This window comes from Tarenaya hassleriana, unplaced genomic scaffold (assembly GCF_000463585.1).
Source record: "Tarenaya hassleriana unplaced genomic scaffold, ASM46358v1 Cleome12, whole genome shotgun sequence".
Lineage (NCBI taxonomy): Eukaryota > Viridiplantae > Streptophyta > Magnoliopsida > Brassicales > Cleomaceae > Tarenaya > Tarenaya hassleriana.
In genome coordinates, this window is record NW_010962392.1 from 3,687,008 (window position 1) to 3,703,229 (window position 16,222).

The window sequence follows — 16,222 nt, forward strand, 5'->3', positions numbered from 1 at the left end:
GTCTTGAAGTAGAAGTAGCATTTTAAGGGTATTTTTGATAATGCCCCAATTTAATGCATGTTATCAATACAAAAATGTATTATAAATATATATTCTATTTTCAAACTCTTGAGTTAACAGTCAAATTATAATGCTCCATAATTTAATAAAAAATTGTTATATTATAAAAATATATATACCTAATTTGAGGTCTATATATATACCAGTTTCTCTATAAAACGTTTTTTGGGTAAATTCGCCCACTTCCCATATCTGTGTTCGTGTGTCCACTAGACTGTGCGTTCACGATTTCGCCTCCCCAGTCCACTCGGTTCGCGCTATCCTTCAGGCTGGTGAACAACGTGTTTGGCCAGTACCCGACGTTTATTCCCTGAATTTGGAGCCACCAGTTTCCTGTGTTCTTGTCCTAAATTTAAAAATGAATCCGGTTATGGTTGTATATGTTCATGTGTCAGATTTTAATGTTTAATTGGCCAAAGATTCCGATCATTACCCTCCATATGAGTAAACTGATTTCGTACTGGGTACCTCCATACGATGATGTTGGATTGAGGGTTCCACCAAGGACGAAAGTTCCGTCCGTCTGGACAAACGCTGAGCACAGAAGATTGTAGCAACCTGTGTGTTGGTATGCATCTCGCTGTTTTGAATTCCCAATATTTTGTTAGTGGCCAAAGAGGATTATGGTTTAGGAATCCATATGTCGGTAAGAAACAACCCTAGATAATAAATTAAACTCTCAAAAGTCAAAACTTACTGTCCAGTAGATAAAAAGTCTTGTGTTGTAGTCACCGTACAACTGTTGATAGACCTGTATATATACATATACAGAAGGCAAAAGAAGAAAGAATGTAAGTAGACGAACCGAGACAAGAGAGATATATCAGCCGACTCAGAATAATACCTGCCAACCAGCTTCTATGGTGTTGAGATCAGAACCACTTCCGGAGACAACCCATGTCTGGGCCAAGCTGAACTCATTAGATTGTTGGACAAAGGGTTTCCATACATTGATGAAGGATTTCGAACCGTAAACCCTGTTGTTCAATGCTTGCGTTACTCCGTACTAAATCAGCACAAAAAAAAAAAAAAAATCAAATGAGGATGAAGTAATATGACTGCAAATGCATATATATGAATATACCTCATGGACGGATGCACTTAAATCACTTGAGACAACTTGTTGGATGGTTTTATAACTCTTTTTCCCGAAACTCTCGAGGGAAGTTGATCTTAAGAGATCTTCTTCTTTTGTTCTTCTGACCGGAACTGTGTTTTCCGGGCACTCTCCGTACATGTGCCATAGCTGAGGTATACCCTTCGGCTTTCCCTCGGCCTCTTCTGCAAGATCGCCTTCGGGTTCGGAACTTGGCCTCATCTAATAGTTCACAAAAAAAAAAACAATTATAAACATATCGGGAGAATCCGGCCAAAGGGAGAAACTGGTTTGAATCTTTTAGAAAACCTGGATGATGTGGTTCCTCAGCAAAGGATGGTCAAACGCCGGCTGGTTGGTAATAGGGATACAATCTATTATATCTCCATCTGGACTCTGTCCATATATAAACATATTGAAGATAAAATGTTAGCATCAACGGTTTCAAGTCTTATGCTAGGTTTCACATTGTGGAATACATTATTGTACGGACCTGGATAGATGTAACAGCAGGCTTATTAAGTTGTTGCAAGCGTCTAAGTATTTCAGCCTGTTGGAAATCGGAAATTTCTGTTTCTTGGGCAGAAGTTGTGATAATGGCGGCGGTGACTACCATAACCATTAAAATGGTCTGCTTAAGGTGAGAAGCCATGATCAAATCGAAGAACTCAACCCAAACTTCCTTTGATATTTCCTCACCAACTCTCTTGAAAAACAATTAGCAAGGTTAATGCTGACTTTATAGGCATAGAGTGCGCTTGATTATGCCCAAATCTTGATGACGTTCTTGGGGGAAACAATCGAAAGGTGGACTTTGGTATTACCATTGTGTTTTCTTTTTTATTGTCCTGTTGGCCTGGTGAAGTACATGTTGGTATTTTTAGAGTAAATGAATGGGGTTTATTAATAATCTCTCAAGAGATTCATAGTTATATGTATTACGGATATGGTGGAGGAGTTGAATGTTCGTAAATGATATAATATGGATCGGTGAAACACATAAGTGTTTGGCAGTAAAGTTGTTCGGTTTGTGAGTGAGGTATACCTCAACTCGGGTGAAGTAGAACTCAGTCTTCATGACGAAAACGAAATTTTCTTTACAGAAATGTAACTCGGTCCGTGTTAGATTTAACTCGGACCGTGTTGATTGTCTGAGGAAAAATTCGTGTTGCACAGAAATTTGACACGGCCCGTGTCAGGTGGAACTCGATCTGAGTCAAAAGTTTGTGAGAAGTACTTCATGTTGTGTCAAGTGTAACTCGGAACATGACAGTTATATACGAACTGATGCGATTCTTCGCATAATAACTGCAGATTTTGCAACTTTTGGTGATGTTCTTTGGTGTTTATATACTAAAGACGTCAGAATAAGTTGAGAACGAGATCTATTCCATTTTTGAGAGATTTTGAGAGCACTTTCGGAAGTTTCTTGCAAAAACTCTCCCGAAAGCTTTCGTTCATCTTCTTCTTCACGTTTCCTTGTCTGTGCGTTCTTGAACGAGTAATTCTAGAACGTTTTTCTCTTCATTGTATCTCAGAATCGTATTCCGGTAGTCCTTACTCGTAACGGACGGAATAACGGTTTTAGGAAAGTGTCTACACGCCTTGAAGAGATATCCGGTCCCTCGGTTCGATTTCATTCTCTTTTTTCCGTTGTTTTTCCTCAAGAATTCAAACACAAATATCTTAAATATTAAAATATTTTAAATCTTAAATTGTTAGCTCATACTAAAATATTCCAAATTGATACATAAAATATTAAAATATTTTAAATGAATATCTAACTTGTAAATTCGATCCTAACAACGATGTTTTAATCACAAGTTAATTATCAGCATAAAAATGAATTAATTACTTTTTGTTAATTGAAATATTAATTTAGAATATTTATTATCAATTACATCAAATAAAAAATTCAGATATTTATTTAACACATCTTGCAAATCCTCAATACTTGTTTCATCACGAGCTAATTTTTCCAATATTCTCAAGTGCCCAGTTGGCACCAAAGGCAACATTATTCTCTAGCGTCAACATAAAATCACTAGAATGATTTCTGAAATTGACCCTCGGAATCTGCCGGCAAAATTCTGAAACTGACCGAAGGCTTTCCAGGGTTCAATGTTGTTTCTGGAAACCCTTGCGAGGGACCGAAGGGGTGGGCTGAAAGAGCAGAAGAAGAAGAAGTCAACGAGGTTTTTTCTGACTCCAATCTCTTGTTCGCTTCCATCTTTGTTGGTCGATTCGTGTTTTATTCCCTCCGATTTGACGGATAGAGATCCCGAAGATTTGAAATTGGCTGGCGGATTTTCAGTCCAGAACAGGAGTTTGAGGTTTTGTCTCTTCCCTTTCCTGTCCAATGCATACGCGGGGAAATGGTAACTTTCATGTTTCTGTGACAATTTCATTCAGGTGGGATGTATGTTGCTCGCATAATCGGTGTACTAGAATACAGTTTGGGTAAACGAGAATAATAGTGTAGCATTGATATTATTATTCTCAAATTGGAAGCCAAGAATACGCTAAATGATCTTGTCAGGTGGACTTTACCATGCTCTGATGTGATACTGATGAATGCTGCATTAGTTTTCTGCCCTTTTAGCTTTAGGGTTTAACTTTCATAGATGAAGAACGTCTGGTTTAAGTCTTTTTTTTGGTGGATTAGCAAAGAATTATGCAGAAATTCTTATGTGGGCCCGTTCATTCGGCGCTCTACTATCAGAGGTCCTTCTGCGGGCTGGCAAATATGGCATTGATTTTTAACTTCCCTTCATATAGGTTAGTTTTCCTCTGATGATCAATGAGGAAGATGATGGAAACCTGTTTCTGCCTATGTTCTCTGTTTTCCGCATTCCGACTTTTCTTTCCAGACAGCCTAAAATTGCTTCTGTTGGAAGTGTAAGTTTCAAAAATGTAGCTTCTCACTTGATATTAAACTAGCATAATCTAAATAGTAAATAGTGTCGCTGGTTCAAATGGATCTCTCCGTATAAAAAACAGGGGTAAGGTACCCCACCAGGTGGGGATTCGAACTGGATTGGTCCTTTATTATCTAAATAGTGCATTTCTAATGTGCTTTGAAAGTATAAGATTGGTTTAGTCATACGCTTTGTTTCAGGTGCCTATTCTTGGAGAACATCTCTTTGATCTAATCATATCTATATTTTCAAAGTACATTTGAAATGCACTGTTTGTTTGTACTATTGTTGCATATGGAAAACGGGGCTTTGGCTATAACCACTATAAACAAGGGATGATGAGGCTTCATTAATGAAAAAAGCTTATGCGGATTGTAATAATTTTTTCAGTGGTATCCGATAACGATATCGTCCAGCTATTGTTTTAGAATTATACATCATTGAATGGTCGATCACCTTCCTCGTGATTACTACTGACTAAAAGGCTCATAAATCATTGTTGCAACTGCAGGTTTATAGCCGAACTGTTCTCCAAAAGCATGCCATGTTGCATCTCTGGATTGAGCATTCATGCTCAGATGATACTCTTAAGGAATAATCTGAGCCGGTGAACCAGAAGCCTCCACCAAATACAAGCGGCAACATGGTGTTCCATCATCTGGGTGCGTCTGAGCAGACCTTGGCAAGCGAAGAAGCTTGTTGAACAGATTCAGTGGATCAGGGAGCAGCCCGAAATTTGCATCTGGATCACCGATTTGCGAAAGCCTGACATGGGAAAATCCTAGAGATGGCAAGAGATGATCAGGCCAGTCACTGTAAAAGTGGAACACAGAGTTGGGGAGTGTGGCTGATGGTTTGTTCATAAAATCGGCTAGAAGAACCGTGTTAGTCAGCCCACATTTCTCGGCCACGAGCTTCAGCACTTGCATGGCCTGGGTGTGTGACAGGTAATAGAGTATACCCTCTAGAACCCATATTGTGTTCTTCTCTGGCTCAAAACCTGATAACTGAAGCTTTTCAAACCAGTCACTTTCTCTGATATCGGCTACCACTCTGACGAGGGATTTAGCTGTCATCCTAATCTGATCTTTGGAATTCATTGCAGCTTCGATTAGAGTTGTTTTGGCTTGCAAGACATCCGCAAAGTCCACTTCGAAGACGTCACTTTCGCTCAAGCAGGTTAGTCGGTATGATCTCGCATCCATCCCTGAAATCAGGTTACACGTTTTTATCAGCATCGATAAGCCCCAAACCTCTCTCATATACATCTTTTGTTCAAAGAGATAAATACAGTAGCAAATGCTAAAGCTTCCCCTATGTTGGCATCCTTTCAGAAATTCTATCATTTTTCTCCAATTAGCGATTTTTTTAAGAGGAGAAGAATTGAGGCAGGCACTAAGAAAGCCATACGTAGGTATCTCTAAAATTATAGTCGTTCATGGAAATTAGTTTGGTTTCTCTCTGAATTCCTGTAGAACCAATTCAACATCCCAGTATATTTGATTAACCAATTATGCAGTTTTCTTTAATATTGGATATCTTATGGCTCGTTTTGGATGCTATAGATGTTTATGTTAGTTCTTCTTTTCTTTAGTTTCTAATGAGATGTGAAGACTCTGCTCTCTATAAAATGGCAGGCGCTATATCTTCATCCATGCTTCCATGCAAAGCATAATAACCGCACATACATATGTAAATATGATATGATTCATAATTATCATATCAGTTTTTGGGTCGACGGATAGAGTCAAGTGCGTGGAGTAGAAAATAATAGGACCCATATGAATATGACATAAATTAATTATATGCATTGCATTTGGTGTTACAAGCTATCCATATTTTTTTAAGTGGCACAGTGATGGGATGAGTAGAAAACCAACCTGCACCGAGAAGAACAACTTGAGCTGCTCCGCCATGGAAGGACTGGAGAGCAGCTTGAATCCCCGAGTCGAACCAGAGGGTCCGGATGGCGAGAATCACCCCGGAGACTTCTCGGGCATTGCTGAGCAAATCTTTCTTGATCTTCTCGTGAAGGTTACGCAAATGGGTCTCGCCCGCAAACAAATGGGCGAGGGGGTCGTGGATCACGTGCTTCCACAGGGCCCTCCCTGCAGCGGTTTGGCAAGCCGACTGTTGGAGGTAATCCCACTCATTCTGAATACTCTTATGCACTTTCTTCACTCCTTCGTTACATAGCAAGAGCTCGGGAATCTCCAGTTCTTGTTTCCACGGTTCTATCGATCGTTGTTCAGGCTTTTCCATTGGCTGCTTCTTGTTCTTGATATCATGGTGAGGGTAAGGGTAATGCTGATATATATACACATATATATACATATATATGTGAAATGCAGAATGAGAAATGTGTGTGTGTCTCGTAGGGGATAAGAAAAGAGAGCCACTCATGTTTTGTTACTTTGCCTAGAACCCTGACCTTTGCTTTTCTGATGATATTATATGCTCTCAAACGTTTTATTGCCAATGGGGCCTCAAAAGGATTGGAAGACAAAAAAAAAGGCTATACCAGTGGGTCCCCTTATTCTTTTCCTTTGTATTTTTTTTTTTGGTTTTTGTTTTTGGTCTGGTCGTGCCCGGTTTAGATGGGATTCTGGTTAGGTGGTGTTTGGGTTCAAGGATTTTTCGGTTGAATTTTTTTTTTTAAATGTTCAAATTCGAAACATGGCCCTACACAAAAGTCCATAGTGCCGAGTTTTGGGTCAGAGATTTTAGACCCATTTATGTTTAGGGCTAGTCCGTAAATCCTCGGACTTGTCTCGGTCTCGGGCTCGGGCTGGGTCGACCCGAACGGAGCGGTTTCACACCCCTAGGTCGAAATATCAAAATCGGTATCTCAGAACTAAGACTTTTGTGGTTGTTCTGTGAGTCACTTGTGTACGGAAGGTACCGAACATTGATCGTACTTGCCAACGTAAACGCATCTCATGAAACACACACAAAAAAAGGAGAGGTTTTGTTCTGGTTTCTGATTACTTATAATTCGTGGATCGATGGTTTTTTTTCAAGAATTGTTGCAGGCACTCTAAAATTTAAATTTTATATGAATTCTATTTAAATTAATAATTCAGATGGAATTAAATAATAAATATATGATACCTATATATATTTTATTTTGATATAAATTATTAAAATTCAAATATTTATAGATATGCAAAATATCTAAAATATGAAACTAGGGACTTAACCAATGGATTTTGGAAGGTGTTATTTCTGTGCTAATTGTTTTTAATAATCATTTTTCAAACACAAAATCCAAGAAAGAATAAAAAACATAACACGAGAAGGATACAAGAAATTTTCTGTTTTCCTGAAAATAATTTTTTTAAAAAAATCTCTAATTCTATCGGACAAATGGATAACGAAAGGATTGCATTTTTTTTTTGTAATTATTTCTTTTGTTGTTGTTGTTGAATTATTTCTTTTGATAAATGATCTTCTTATTTATTGTAAATGGTTCGGTGATACGGTAAAAAGGAAAATCTTGTCAAGGTAATTATTTCTTTTCGATTAGGTTCAGTTTTATCTAAAAATGTTTATTTTATAAAGATTTGATATCATTCGTTTGGGATATTATCCAAAATACCCTCCATTTGCTAAAACTATTTCTACACCTACCCTTGTGACCATGTGACCAATGTGACCGAAATATAGTGTGGTCACATATTGATCTCATTGTTCATAACGTTAAATTTATGATGTTTTAATCAAATGATTAGTAAGATATACAAGGTATGAACATAATGAATTAGTGTGAGTACCATAAATTTAACGTTATAATCGATAAAAATCAAAATGTGACCATACTATATTTCGGTCACATTGGTCACATGTGACCAGGGTAGGTCTTGAAGTAGAAGTAGCCCCATTCGTTTCTCATTTGTTCTTATATTGGGCTTGAGTCAAATTAATTTAGCTTTAGAAAACTTATATTCCAATCGATATTTTTTTATAGGATTTGATTTGGATGCGATTGTGGATTGTGTATTATTATTTCATTCATTTGATTAAATTATTAGAATGTTTGCCCATAATATAAATACCAAACCAGATTTTCATATTTTATCTAATTTTAATTGTAATCATTCGAATTATACGGATGTTTATAAAAAAAAATTATATTGGAAAAAAAATTGACCTAAACTGATTAAATTATCTAACATCAGTAAAATTCCGTTGAAATTTTGGTACAAAGCGGAAATTATTAATGTGAAAATCTAAAACAGCTTCATAATACTTTTTAACTTTCAAAATTCAATAATTTTTTCATATTTTTTACGGTATTTATTTATCCAAAATCTTCCGCAAATTATCTTTAACCATATTTGCTTAAAAAATTTGAAATAGATAATTTTTTTCCTTTTCAGTCGCATGTAATAAGCAGACATAAATAAATTTAAAAAACAAATGAAAGAGGAAGAATCTGCTTTTCTCCATCAAGAATTTTTACTGTGTCTGCCGCTTCCATCGAGGGTTTATAGAAGAAGCCGAATCGCAATCTGTCCGATTTCTCATTCCGTCTAAGGATGGAAGCTAAGATGTCGAGAATGGTCAGGAGAACGGCTGCTTTCATGTTGGCTTCTGCTTCCAGCTTGGTTGAGACTCATCATCGCCTGGGGAGAGGTACTCTTAACGCTTTCTCAGATCGTTCCTCTGTTTTAAGTTGTCGGAGATTGACTTCTTCTGGTGTTGGAGGCTACAGAGACAGATTGAGATTAGGGTTTCATGATTGTAATGTCGATGAGGCTGTCGCTTTGTTCGACCAGATGGTTGGGACTCGTCCCTTACCTTCCATTGTCGATTTTAGTAAATTATTGGCTGCAATCGCCAAAATGAAACGGTATGATGTTGTGATTTCTCTTTGCAAGAGAATGGAATTGCTACGTGTTCCACATGACGACTACACTTTGAGTATTCTCGTCAACTCTTTCTGCCGCTCAGGACAAGTGGTTTTGGGCCTTTCGGTCTTGGGGAAAATCCTAAAACTGGGTTACGAGCCTGACGTGGTCACATTCACTACCCTGATCAATGGATTTTGTATCCAAAAGAAGCTTTCTGTGGCGTTAAGTTGGGTTGACCAAATGGTACAAGAGGGATATAAACCTGATGTTGTGACATATAACACTTTGGTCAATGGACTTTGTCGGGAGGGGAGAGTCTCTGAAGCCGTGAGTTTAGTTGATAAGATGTTAAAGATGGGGTATCAACCAAATGTAGTTACTTATGGCGCTGTTGTCAATGGGATTTGCAAGTCGGGGGATTCTGCTTTGGCCTTGAATCTGCTCATGAGGATGGAGGAGAAGAACATTGAGGTGGATGTCATAATGTATAATACGATCATTGATGGTCTTTGCAAAGGTGGACATATAGATGTCGCATTGAGCCTTTTCGAAAAGATGGATAGCAAAGGGATTGCTCCAAATGTTGTCACCTACAATTGTTTGATAAACGGCCTTTGCGTTTTCAACAGATGGAACGATGCTGTCCTTTTGTTGAATGATATGGCCAAAAGAAAAATCTTCTCTAATGTTGTCACTTTCAATATATTGATCGATGCATTTGTTAAAGAGGGGAAGTTTCTGGAGGCTAAAGAATTGTGTGAAGAGATAATTCGAAGAGGTTTAGTTCCGGATACTATTACTTATAATACACTGATCGATGGGTTGTGTATGCAAAATCGCCTTGATGAGGCGAGACAAATGATCGATTCTATGATCAACAAAGGATGCTATCCAAATGCAGTGACTTTTAATTGTCTTATAAATGGTTACTGCAAGTGTAATAAGGTTGACGAGGGTATGAAGCTCTTTCATGAAATGTCTCGAAGAGGGTTGGTCGGTGATACATGTACTCACAACACTCTCATACAAGGATTTTTCCGAGCGGGCAATGCTAAGGTCGCCTATAAACTCTTTTTAGAGATGCAGAGTCAGGGTGTGGATCTTGATCTTGTAACTTACACAATAATGCTTGATGGTCTTTGTAAGAATGGAAAACTGGACGAGGCACTTGAACTATATTGCGAGTTGGAAACGAGTGGGATTGACCTCGATATCTTTGTCCATAGTGTTATGATGCATGGCTTGTGCAAGGCTGACATGGTTGATGAGGCACTCAGATTGTTTAATAAACTTTCTGATAAAGGGGTTGATCCGGATGTAAAAACCTACACTACAATGATTACTGGATTTTGTGGAAAAAGTTTGCTCAGTGAAGCCGTCAAGTTGTTTAAAAACATGAAAGAGGTTGGTTGTATGCCAGATGATTGTACGTATAATGTACTGATCCGAGGTCATCTCAAAGATGGCCATGTAGTAACTGTTATCGAGCTCATTCGGGAAATGAGAAGCTGCGGTTTTTCTTCAGATGTTTCAACAATGGAAATGGTTGTTGATATGCTATCGGACGGGAGATTGGAGAAAAGTTTTTTGGTTCTTCTTTCTCGATGAGCTGTAACGTGGAGGTTGCTTTCAGTCATGGAAGTCGTGGGACAACGAGGTGAGTTCTTTTTATGTTCTGAGTTTAGGACTTTTTAGCTGTTTAAATTTACATCAGAACCACATTGATACAACTCTCAGTTTGTGGGTCTATGGATATTTTCATATCGGGTCAGCTGTGCATATCATCTGCCATCCTTTGCAATGCCTGGAAACATTGAAAACAGTTATGGTAAATTGGTCGTAGCTGAGTTCTTGTTTATTCTAGAAAGGTAACACATAGCTGAGCTCTTTTGGGTAGTTGATGTGTTTGGTATCTCTGCTGTCTTTTGGATGATGTTTTTGTCTAAAATTGGCCAGAGCTAATGCATAGTTTATCTCTTTTTGGTTGGCTTCTGCACAAAGAGTAGAGTTATCCGATTGTTTTTAGTGGTTTCTAACTTTCTCTTCTGCAATTGATTATGCTCACTATTGCATCTGATAGTATTTCCCCTTTCTGGTGGTGCAGTTCAAAAATCTCTTAGGCAGTTGATCCAACTGAAGAAAATCCCTCTTAAGGCAGTGATTGAACTTTCCCCAATTCCTCTGAGAGTTTGCCAACGCCTCAAGCCTGAGTCCAGTGACCTCGACAGCATAGGCCACACATGTCCTGTTTTGCATTGTAAAATTCCAAAGCAAAACAAACTTACAACCTGTCAGTTTTTTTTTTCTATATAAGAGATGCGTTATTTGTAGAATTCTGAAAAATCTCATATGATTAGTTATGATATTTTAATCGGTTCATAAGTATTAAGATTTTAATTTATATAAATCCTCATTTTTAGAGATGCAGATACAGGGTGTGGATCCTGGTCTTGTAACTTGCACGTTACTGCTTGATGGTCTTTGTAAGAATGGAAAGTTGGACGAGGCGCTTGGATTGTATTGCAAGTTGGAAACGAGTGGGATTGACCTCGATATCTTTGTCCATAGTGTTATGATGAATGGTTTGTGCAAGGCTGACATGGTTGATAAGGCATTCGGATTGTTTAGTAAACTTTTAGATAAAGGGGTTGATCCGGACGTAAAGATGTACAATACAATGATTACTGGATTTTGTGGAAAAGGTATACTCGGTGAAGCCGACAAGCTCTTTAAAAACATGAAAGAGGTTGGTTGTATGCCGGATGATTGTACGTATAATGTACTGATCCGAGGTCATCTCAAAAGTTGCCATGTAACACCAGTTATCGAGCTGATTCGAGAAATGGGAAGCCACGGTTTTTCTTCGGATGTTTCAACAATGGAAATTGTTGTTGATATGTTATTGGACGGGAGATTGGAGAAAAGTTTTTTGGATCTTCTTTCTCGGTGAGCTGTAACGCGGAGCTTGCTTTCGGTCATGGAAGTTGTGTGACAATGAGGTGTGTTCTTTTGTTCTGGATTTAGGTTTGTTTAGCTGTTTAAAGTTTCATCGCTCGACATATTCTGCGTAATTCACATAATGGTCGAGATATCAAAATGTGCATCTCAGGACTAATATATTTACATGATGGGTTTTAGTTTGGACGTTAAATGCACCGTGGCCTTGATCCTAGCAGTTTCTTCTTTTTAAATTCAATTGTGGAGATTGCTGGCTGGTGAACGAGAAGGTTATGAGTTGCTGGAAGTGTTCTTGCTAAAGGTTTCTTAATGTCTGAATTGGAGAGATTGGCGTTGATTTGTGGGTTTATGGTTTCTTCTGTTTTCCGTCGGTTACTGCTTAAAAATTTTCTGGACCTGTACTCTGATGCTATGTAACATGTTCACGTTTAAGGTTCTTACATATCTAAACTAAACAGTTGAACAAATTTACTGGTTTAAACTTGGAACGGTCATATTATCAGATTTCATAATTCTGATTTTAGAAAGAAATATATATATTCGTTGTTTTATGTCAAATTGCTTTTTATAAGCAAAGTGTTCTTGCTTAGGCTTCTTAATGTCTGAAGTGGAGAAGTTGGCTTCATAAAGGCATACTTCCAATTATAATATATAAGGAGAAATTGATGCTTTTCCAATAGGTTTGGAAATTGATAATCTCCCATCCTTTCCGAAGCCCAAATCTATGAAACCCAACACGACTTTTACAATCCGTCCTTATATATATATATATGTATAGTCTCGCATTGTTCACTTCTCTCTTTAACACAGATTTAAGGCTTAAGTTTGGAATTATCATTTCAATTTCCCATAACGTTTGTTTATTTATGATTTCATATATTGAGTATATGTTTGTTTGTATTTTTAAATATCGATTTGCGTTTTATAAGGATCCAATTTTCAGAAAAAAAACGGCTTTTTTAAAGACTATTTTTATGTTTTTTTACCAAACAAATATTTTTATATTCGTTTTTTCAGGAAATTTTTATTAATTTTGATTTTGATTAATTTAGTTTTAGAAAAAGTATATATAGTTTTTATAGATTCAATCTACAATTCTCCTAATTTGGCCGTTGCCCTGTAATTGGATTTCTCTATATTTTATCTAATTATATTTATAAATATTTGTCATCAAAATGATCGACAAAAAAAAAATATGTTTCAAGAGTTTTCGCTGTGACCGCCGCTTCCACCCAGGGTTTTACAGAAGAAGCCGAAATTGCAATCTACCCGATTTCTCATTCCGTCTACGAATTGAAGCTGAGATGTCGAGAATGGTCCGGACTATGGCCGCTTTCACATCGGCTTCTGCTTCCAGTTTGGTTCAGACTCATCAACGCCTTCGAAGAGGTACTCTTAACACTTTCTCAGATCGTTCCTATGTTTTAAGTTGTCGGAGACTGGCTTCTTCTGGTGTTGACTACAGAGACAGATTGAGATTTGGGTTTCATGGTTGTAGTAATGTAGATGAGGCTGTCGCTTTGTTCGACCACATGGTTCGGTCTCGTCCCTTGCCTTCCATTGTCGATTTTAATAAATTACTGGCTGCAATCGCCAAAATGAAACAGTATGATGTTGTGATTTCTCTCTGCAAGAGAATGGAATTGCTCCGGGTTTCACATGACGACTACACTTTGAGTATTCTCATCAACGCATTCTGCCGCTCAGGACAAGTGGTTTTGGGCCTTTCGGTTTTGGGGAAAATCATAAAAAGGGGTTACGAGCCTAACGTAGTCATATTCACTACCCTGATCAATGGATTTTGTATCCAAAAGAAGCTTTCTGTGGCGTTAAGTTGGTTTGACCAAATGGTATACGAGGGGTACAAACCTGATGTTGTGACATTTACCACTTTGGTCAACGGACTTTGTCGAGAGGGGAGAGTTTCTGAAGCTGTGAGCGTAGTTGATCGGATGTTAAAGTTGGGGTATCAACCAAATGTAGTTACTTATGGCGCTGTTGTCAATGGTATTTGCAAGTCGGGGGATTCTGCTTTGGCATTGAATCTGCTCATGAAGATGGAGGAAAAGAACATTGAGGTGGATGTCAAAATTTACAGTATGATCATTGATGGTCTTTGCAAAGATGGACACATAGATGATGCATTGAACCTTTTCGAAATGATGGACAGCAAAGGGATTGCTCCAGATGTTGTCACCTACAGTTGTTTGATAAAAGGCCTTTGCGTTTTTGACAGATGGAACGATGCTGTCCGATTGTTGAATGATATGGCCAAAAGAAAAATCTTCCCTAATGTTGTCACTTTCAATATATTGATCGATGCGTTCGTTAAAGAGGGAAAGTTTTTGGAGGCCAAAGAACTGTGCGAAGAGATGATCCGAAGAGGTTTAGTTCCGAATACTCATACATATACTTCATTGATCGATGGGTTGTGCATGAAGAATCGCCTTGACGAGGCGAGACGAATGATCGATTTTATGATCAACAGAGGATGCTATCCAAATGCAGTGACTTTTAATTGTCTGATAAATGGTTATTGCAAGTGTAATAAGGTTGACGAGGGTATGAAACTCTTTCATGAGATGTCTCGAAGAGGGTTGGTCGGTGATACACGTACTTACAACACTCTCATACAAGGTTTTTTCCGAGCGGGCAAAGACAATGTCGCCCATAAACTCTTTTTAGAGATGCAGAGACAGGGTGTGGATCCTGATCTTGTAACTTGCACAGTAGTGCTTGATGGACTTTGTAAGAATGGAAAACTGGACGAGGCGCTTGTATTGTATTGCGAGTTGGAAACGAGTGGGATTGACCTCAATATATTTGTTCATAGTATTATGATGAATGGCTTGTGCAAGGCTGACATGGTTGATGAGGCACTCGGATTGTTTAATAAACTTTCGGATAAAGGGATTGAACCGAACGTAAAGACGTACAATACAATGATTACTGGATTTTGTGGAAAAGGTATACTCAGTGAAGCCGTCAAGTTGTTTAAAAACATGAAAGAGGTTGGTTGTATGCCAGATGATTGTACGTATAATGTACTGATCCGAGGTCATCTCAAAGGTGGCCATGTAGCAACGGTTATCGAGCTCATTCGGGAAATGAGAAGCTGCGGTTTTTCTTCAGATGTTTCAACAATGGAAATGGTTGTTGATATGCTATCGGACGGGAGATTGGAGAAAAGTTTTTTGGTTCTTCTTTCTCGATGAGCTGTAATGCGGAGGTTGCTTTCAGTCATGGAAGTCGTATGACAACGAGGTGAGTTCTTCTTATGTTCTGAGTTTAGGCCTTTTTAGCTGTTTAAATTTACATCAGAACCACTTTGGAATTATCATTTCAATTTCCCATAACGTTTGTTTATTTATGATTTCATATATTGAGTATATGTTTGTTTGTATTTTTAAATATCGATTTGCGTTTTATAAGGATCCAATTTTCAGAAAAAAACGGTTTTTTTAAAGACTATTTTTATGTTTTTTTACCAAACAAATATTTTTATATTCGTTTTTTCAGGAAATTTTTATTAATTTTGATTTTGATTAATTTAGTTTTAGAAAAAGTATATATAGTTTTTATAGATTCAATCTACAATTCTCCTAATTTGGCCGTTGCCCTGTAATTGGATTTCTCTATATTTTATCTAATTATATTTATAAATATTTGTCATCAAAATGATCGACAAAAAAAAAAAATATGTTTCAATCTGGTCGTCCATTTTACAGTTTTTCCTATGATTTGTTTTTTTAAAAAAAAAAAGAGGAAGAATTTGCTTTTCTCCATCAAGAGTTTTCGCTGTGACCGCCGCTTCCACCCAGGGTTTTACAGAAGAAGCCGAAATTGCAATCTACCCGATTTCTCATTCCGTCTACGAATTGAAGCTGAGATGTCGAGAATGGTCCGGACTATGGCCGCTTTCACATCGGCTTCTGCTTCCAGTTTGGTTCAGACTCATCAACGCCTTCGAAGAGGTACTCTTAACACTTTCTCAGATCGTTCCTATGTTTTAAGTTGTCGGAGACTGGCTTCTTCTGGTGTTGACTACAGAGACAGATTGAGATTTGGGTTTCATGGTTGTAGTAATGTAGATGAGGCTGTCGCTTTGTTCGACCACATGGTTCGGTCTCGTCCCTTGCCTTCCATTGTCGATTTTAATAAATTACTGGCTGCAATCGCCAAAATGAAACAGTATGATGTTGTGATTTCTCTCTGCAAGAGAATGGAATTGCTCCGGGTTTCACATGACGACTACACTTTGAGTATTCTCATCAACGCATTCTGCCGCTCAGGACAAGTGGTTTTGGGCCTTTCGGTTTTGGGGAAAATCATAAAAA

At 37.8% G+C, this 16,222-nt stretch overlaps 4 protein-coding genes and 1 long non-coding RNA gene across 10 annotated transcripts in view; 3 read left to right on the plus strand and 2 right to left on the minus strand.

The window, feature by feature from the left end:
- Nucleotides 1-492: 492 nt before the first annotated feature.
- On the minus strand, nt 493-2,413 carry LOC104806930. Its single transcript, XM_010532043.2, has 5 exons — nt 1,650-2,413; nt 1,466-1,552; nt 1,145-1,378; nt 905-1,066; nt 493-811 (listed from the first exon to the last, which is right to left on the minus strand). The coding sequence occupies exons 1-5, from the start codon at nt 1,806-1,808 to the stop codon at nt 740-742; spliced, it is 714 nt and encodes a 237-aa protein (XP_010530345.1). The 5' UTR covers nt 1,809-2,413; the 3' UTR covers nt 493-739.
- A 720-nt stretch (nt 2,414-3,133) lies between these two features.
- On the plus strand, nt 3,134-4,675 carry LOC104806942. Its single transcript, XR_770697.1, has 3 exons — nt 3,134-3,351; nt 3,935-4,054; nt 4,586-4,675. It is a non-coding gene; the product is annotated as an uncharacterized LOC104806942 (long non-coding RNA).
- LOC104806941 lies at nt 4,400-7,098 on the minus strand. Its single transcript, XM_010532059.2, has 2 exons — nt 5,955-7,098; nt 4,400-5,281 (listed from the first exon to the last, which is right to left on the minus strand). Exons 1-2 carry the CDS (start codon nt 6,475-6,477, stop codon nt 4,662-4,664), a joined length of 1,143 nt encoding a protein of 380 aa, XP_010530361.1. The 5' UTR covers nt 6,478-7,098; the 3' UTR covers nt 4,400-4,661.
- Nucleotides 4,929-16,222, plus strand: part of LOC104806940 (pentatricopeptide repeat-containing protein At1g63330-like) — a 24,069-nt gene continuing 12,775 nt past the window's right edge. The window contains exons 1-5 of one of the 4 annotated variants that reach the window (XR_002023839.1): nt 4,929-5,021; nt 5,180-5,253; nt 5,931-6,213; nt 11,032-11,926; nt 12,066-12,352. Coding sequence is in view for 3 of the 4 variants with exons in the window: in XM_019201679.1 (XP_019057224.1) it covers nt 8,613-10,535 (1,923 nt within the window). In the remaining variant the exon portion in view is untranslated. Of the gene's footprint in view, nt 5,022-5,179; nt 5,254-5,930; nt 6,214-8,457; nt 10,585-11,031; nt 11,927-12,065; nt 12,353-16,222 lie in introns of those variants that run through there. The other 3 variants (XM_019201679.1, XM_019201678.1, XM_010532055.1) reach the window with 3 other exon arrangements.
- Nucleotides 13,080-16,222, plus strand: part of LOC104806938 (pentatricopeptide repeat-containing protein At1g63330-like) — a 7,872-nt gene continuing 4,729 nt past the window's right edge. For all 3 annotated transcript variants that reach the window (XR_770694.1, XM_019201681.1, XM_010532053.2), the window contains exon 1: nt 13,080-15,149. Coding sequence is in view for 2 of the 3 variants with exons in the window: in XM_019201681.1 (XP_019057226.1) it covers nt 13,190-15,100 (1,911 nt within the window). In the remaining variant the exon portion in view is untranslated. The remainder of the gene's footprint in view (nt 15,150-16,222) is intronic.

What these genes read in the sequence shown, in the direction of transcription:
- LOC104806930 (XM_010532043.2), bottom strand. Translation starts at nt 1,808, where the DNA reads ATGGCTTCTCACCTTAAGCAGACCATTTTAATGGTTATGGTAGTCACC. An exon ending in TGAGGAACCACATCATCCAG is followed by an intron (nt 1,379 to 1,465) that starts GTTTTCTAAAAG and finishes GTGAACTATTAG; the next exon opens with ATGAGGCCAAGTTCCGAACC. An exon ending in CCATAGAAGCTGGTTGGCAG is followed by an intron (nt 812 to 904) that starts GTATTATTCTGA and finishes GTATATATACAG; the next exon opens with GTCTATCAACAGTTGTACGG.
- LOC104806941 (XM_010532059.2), bottom strand. Translation starts at nt 6,477, where the DNA reads ATGAGTGGCTCTCTTTTCTTATCCCCTACGAGACACACACACATTTCT. An exon ending in AGTTGTTCTTCTCGGTGCAG is followed by an intron (nt 5,282 to 5,954) that starts GTTGGTTTTCTA and finishes ACCTGATTTCAG; the next exon opens with GGATGGATGCGAGATCATAC.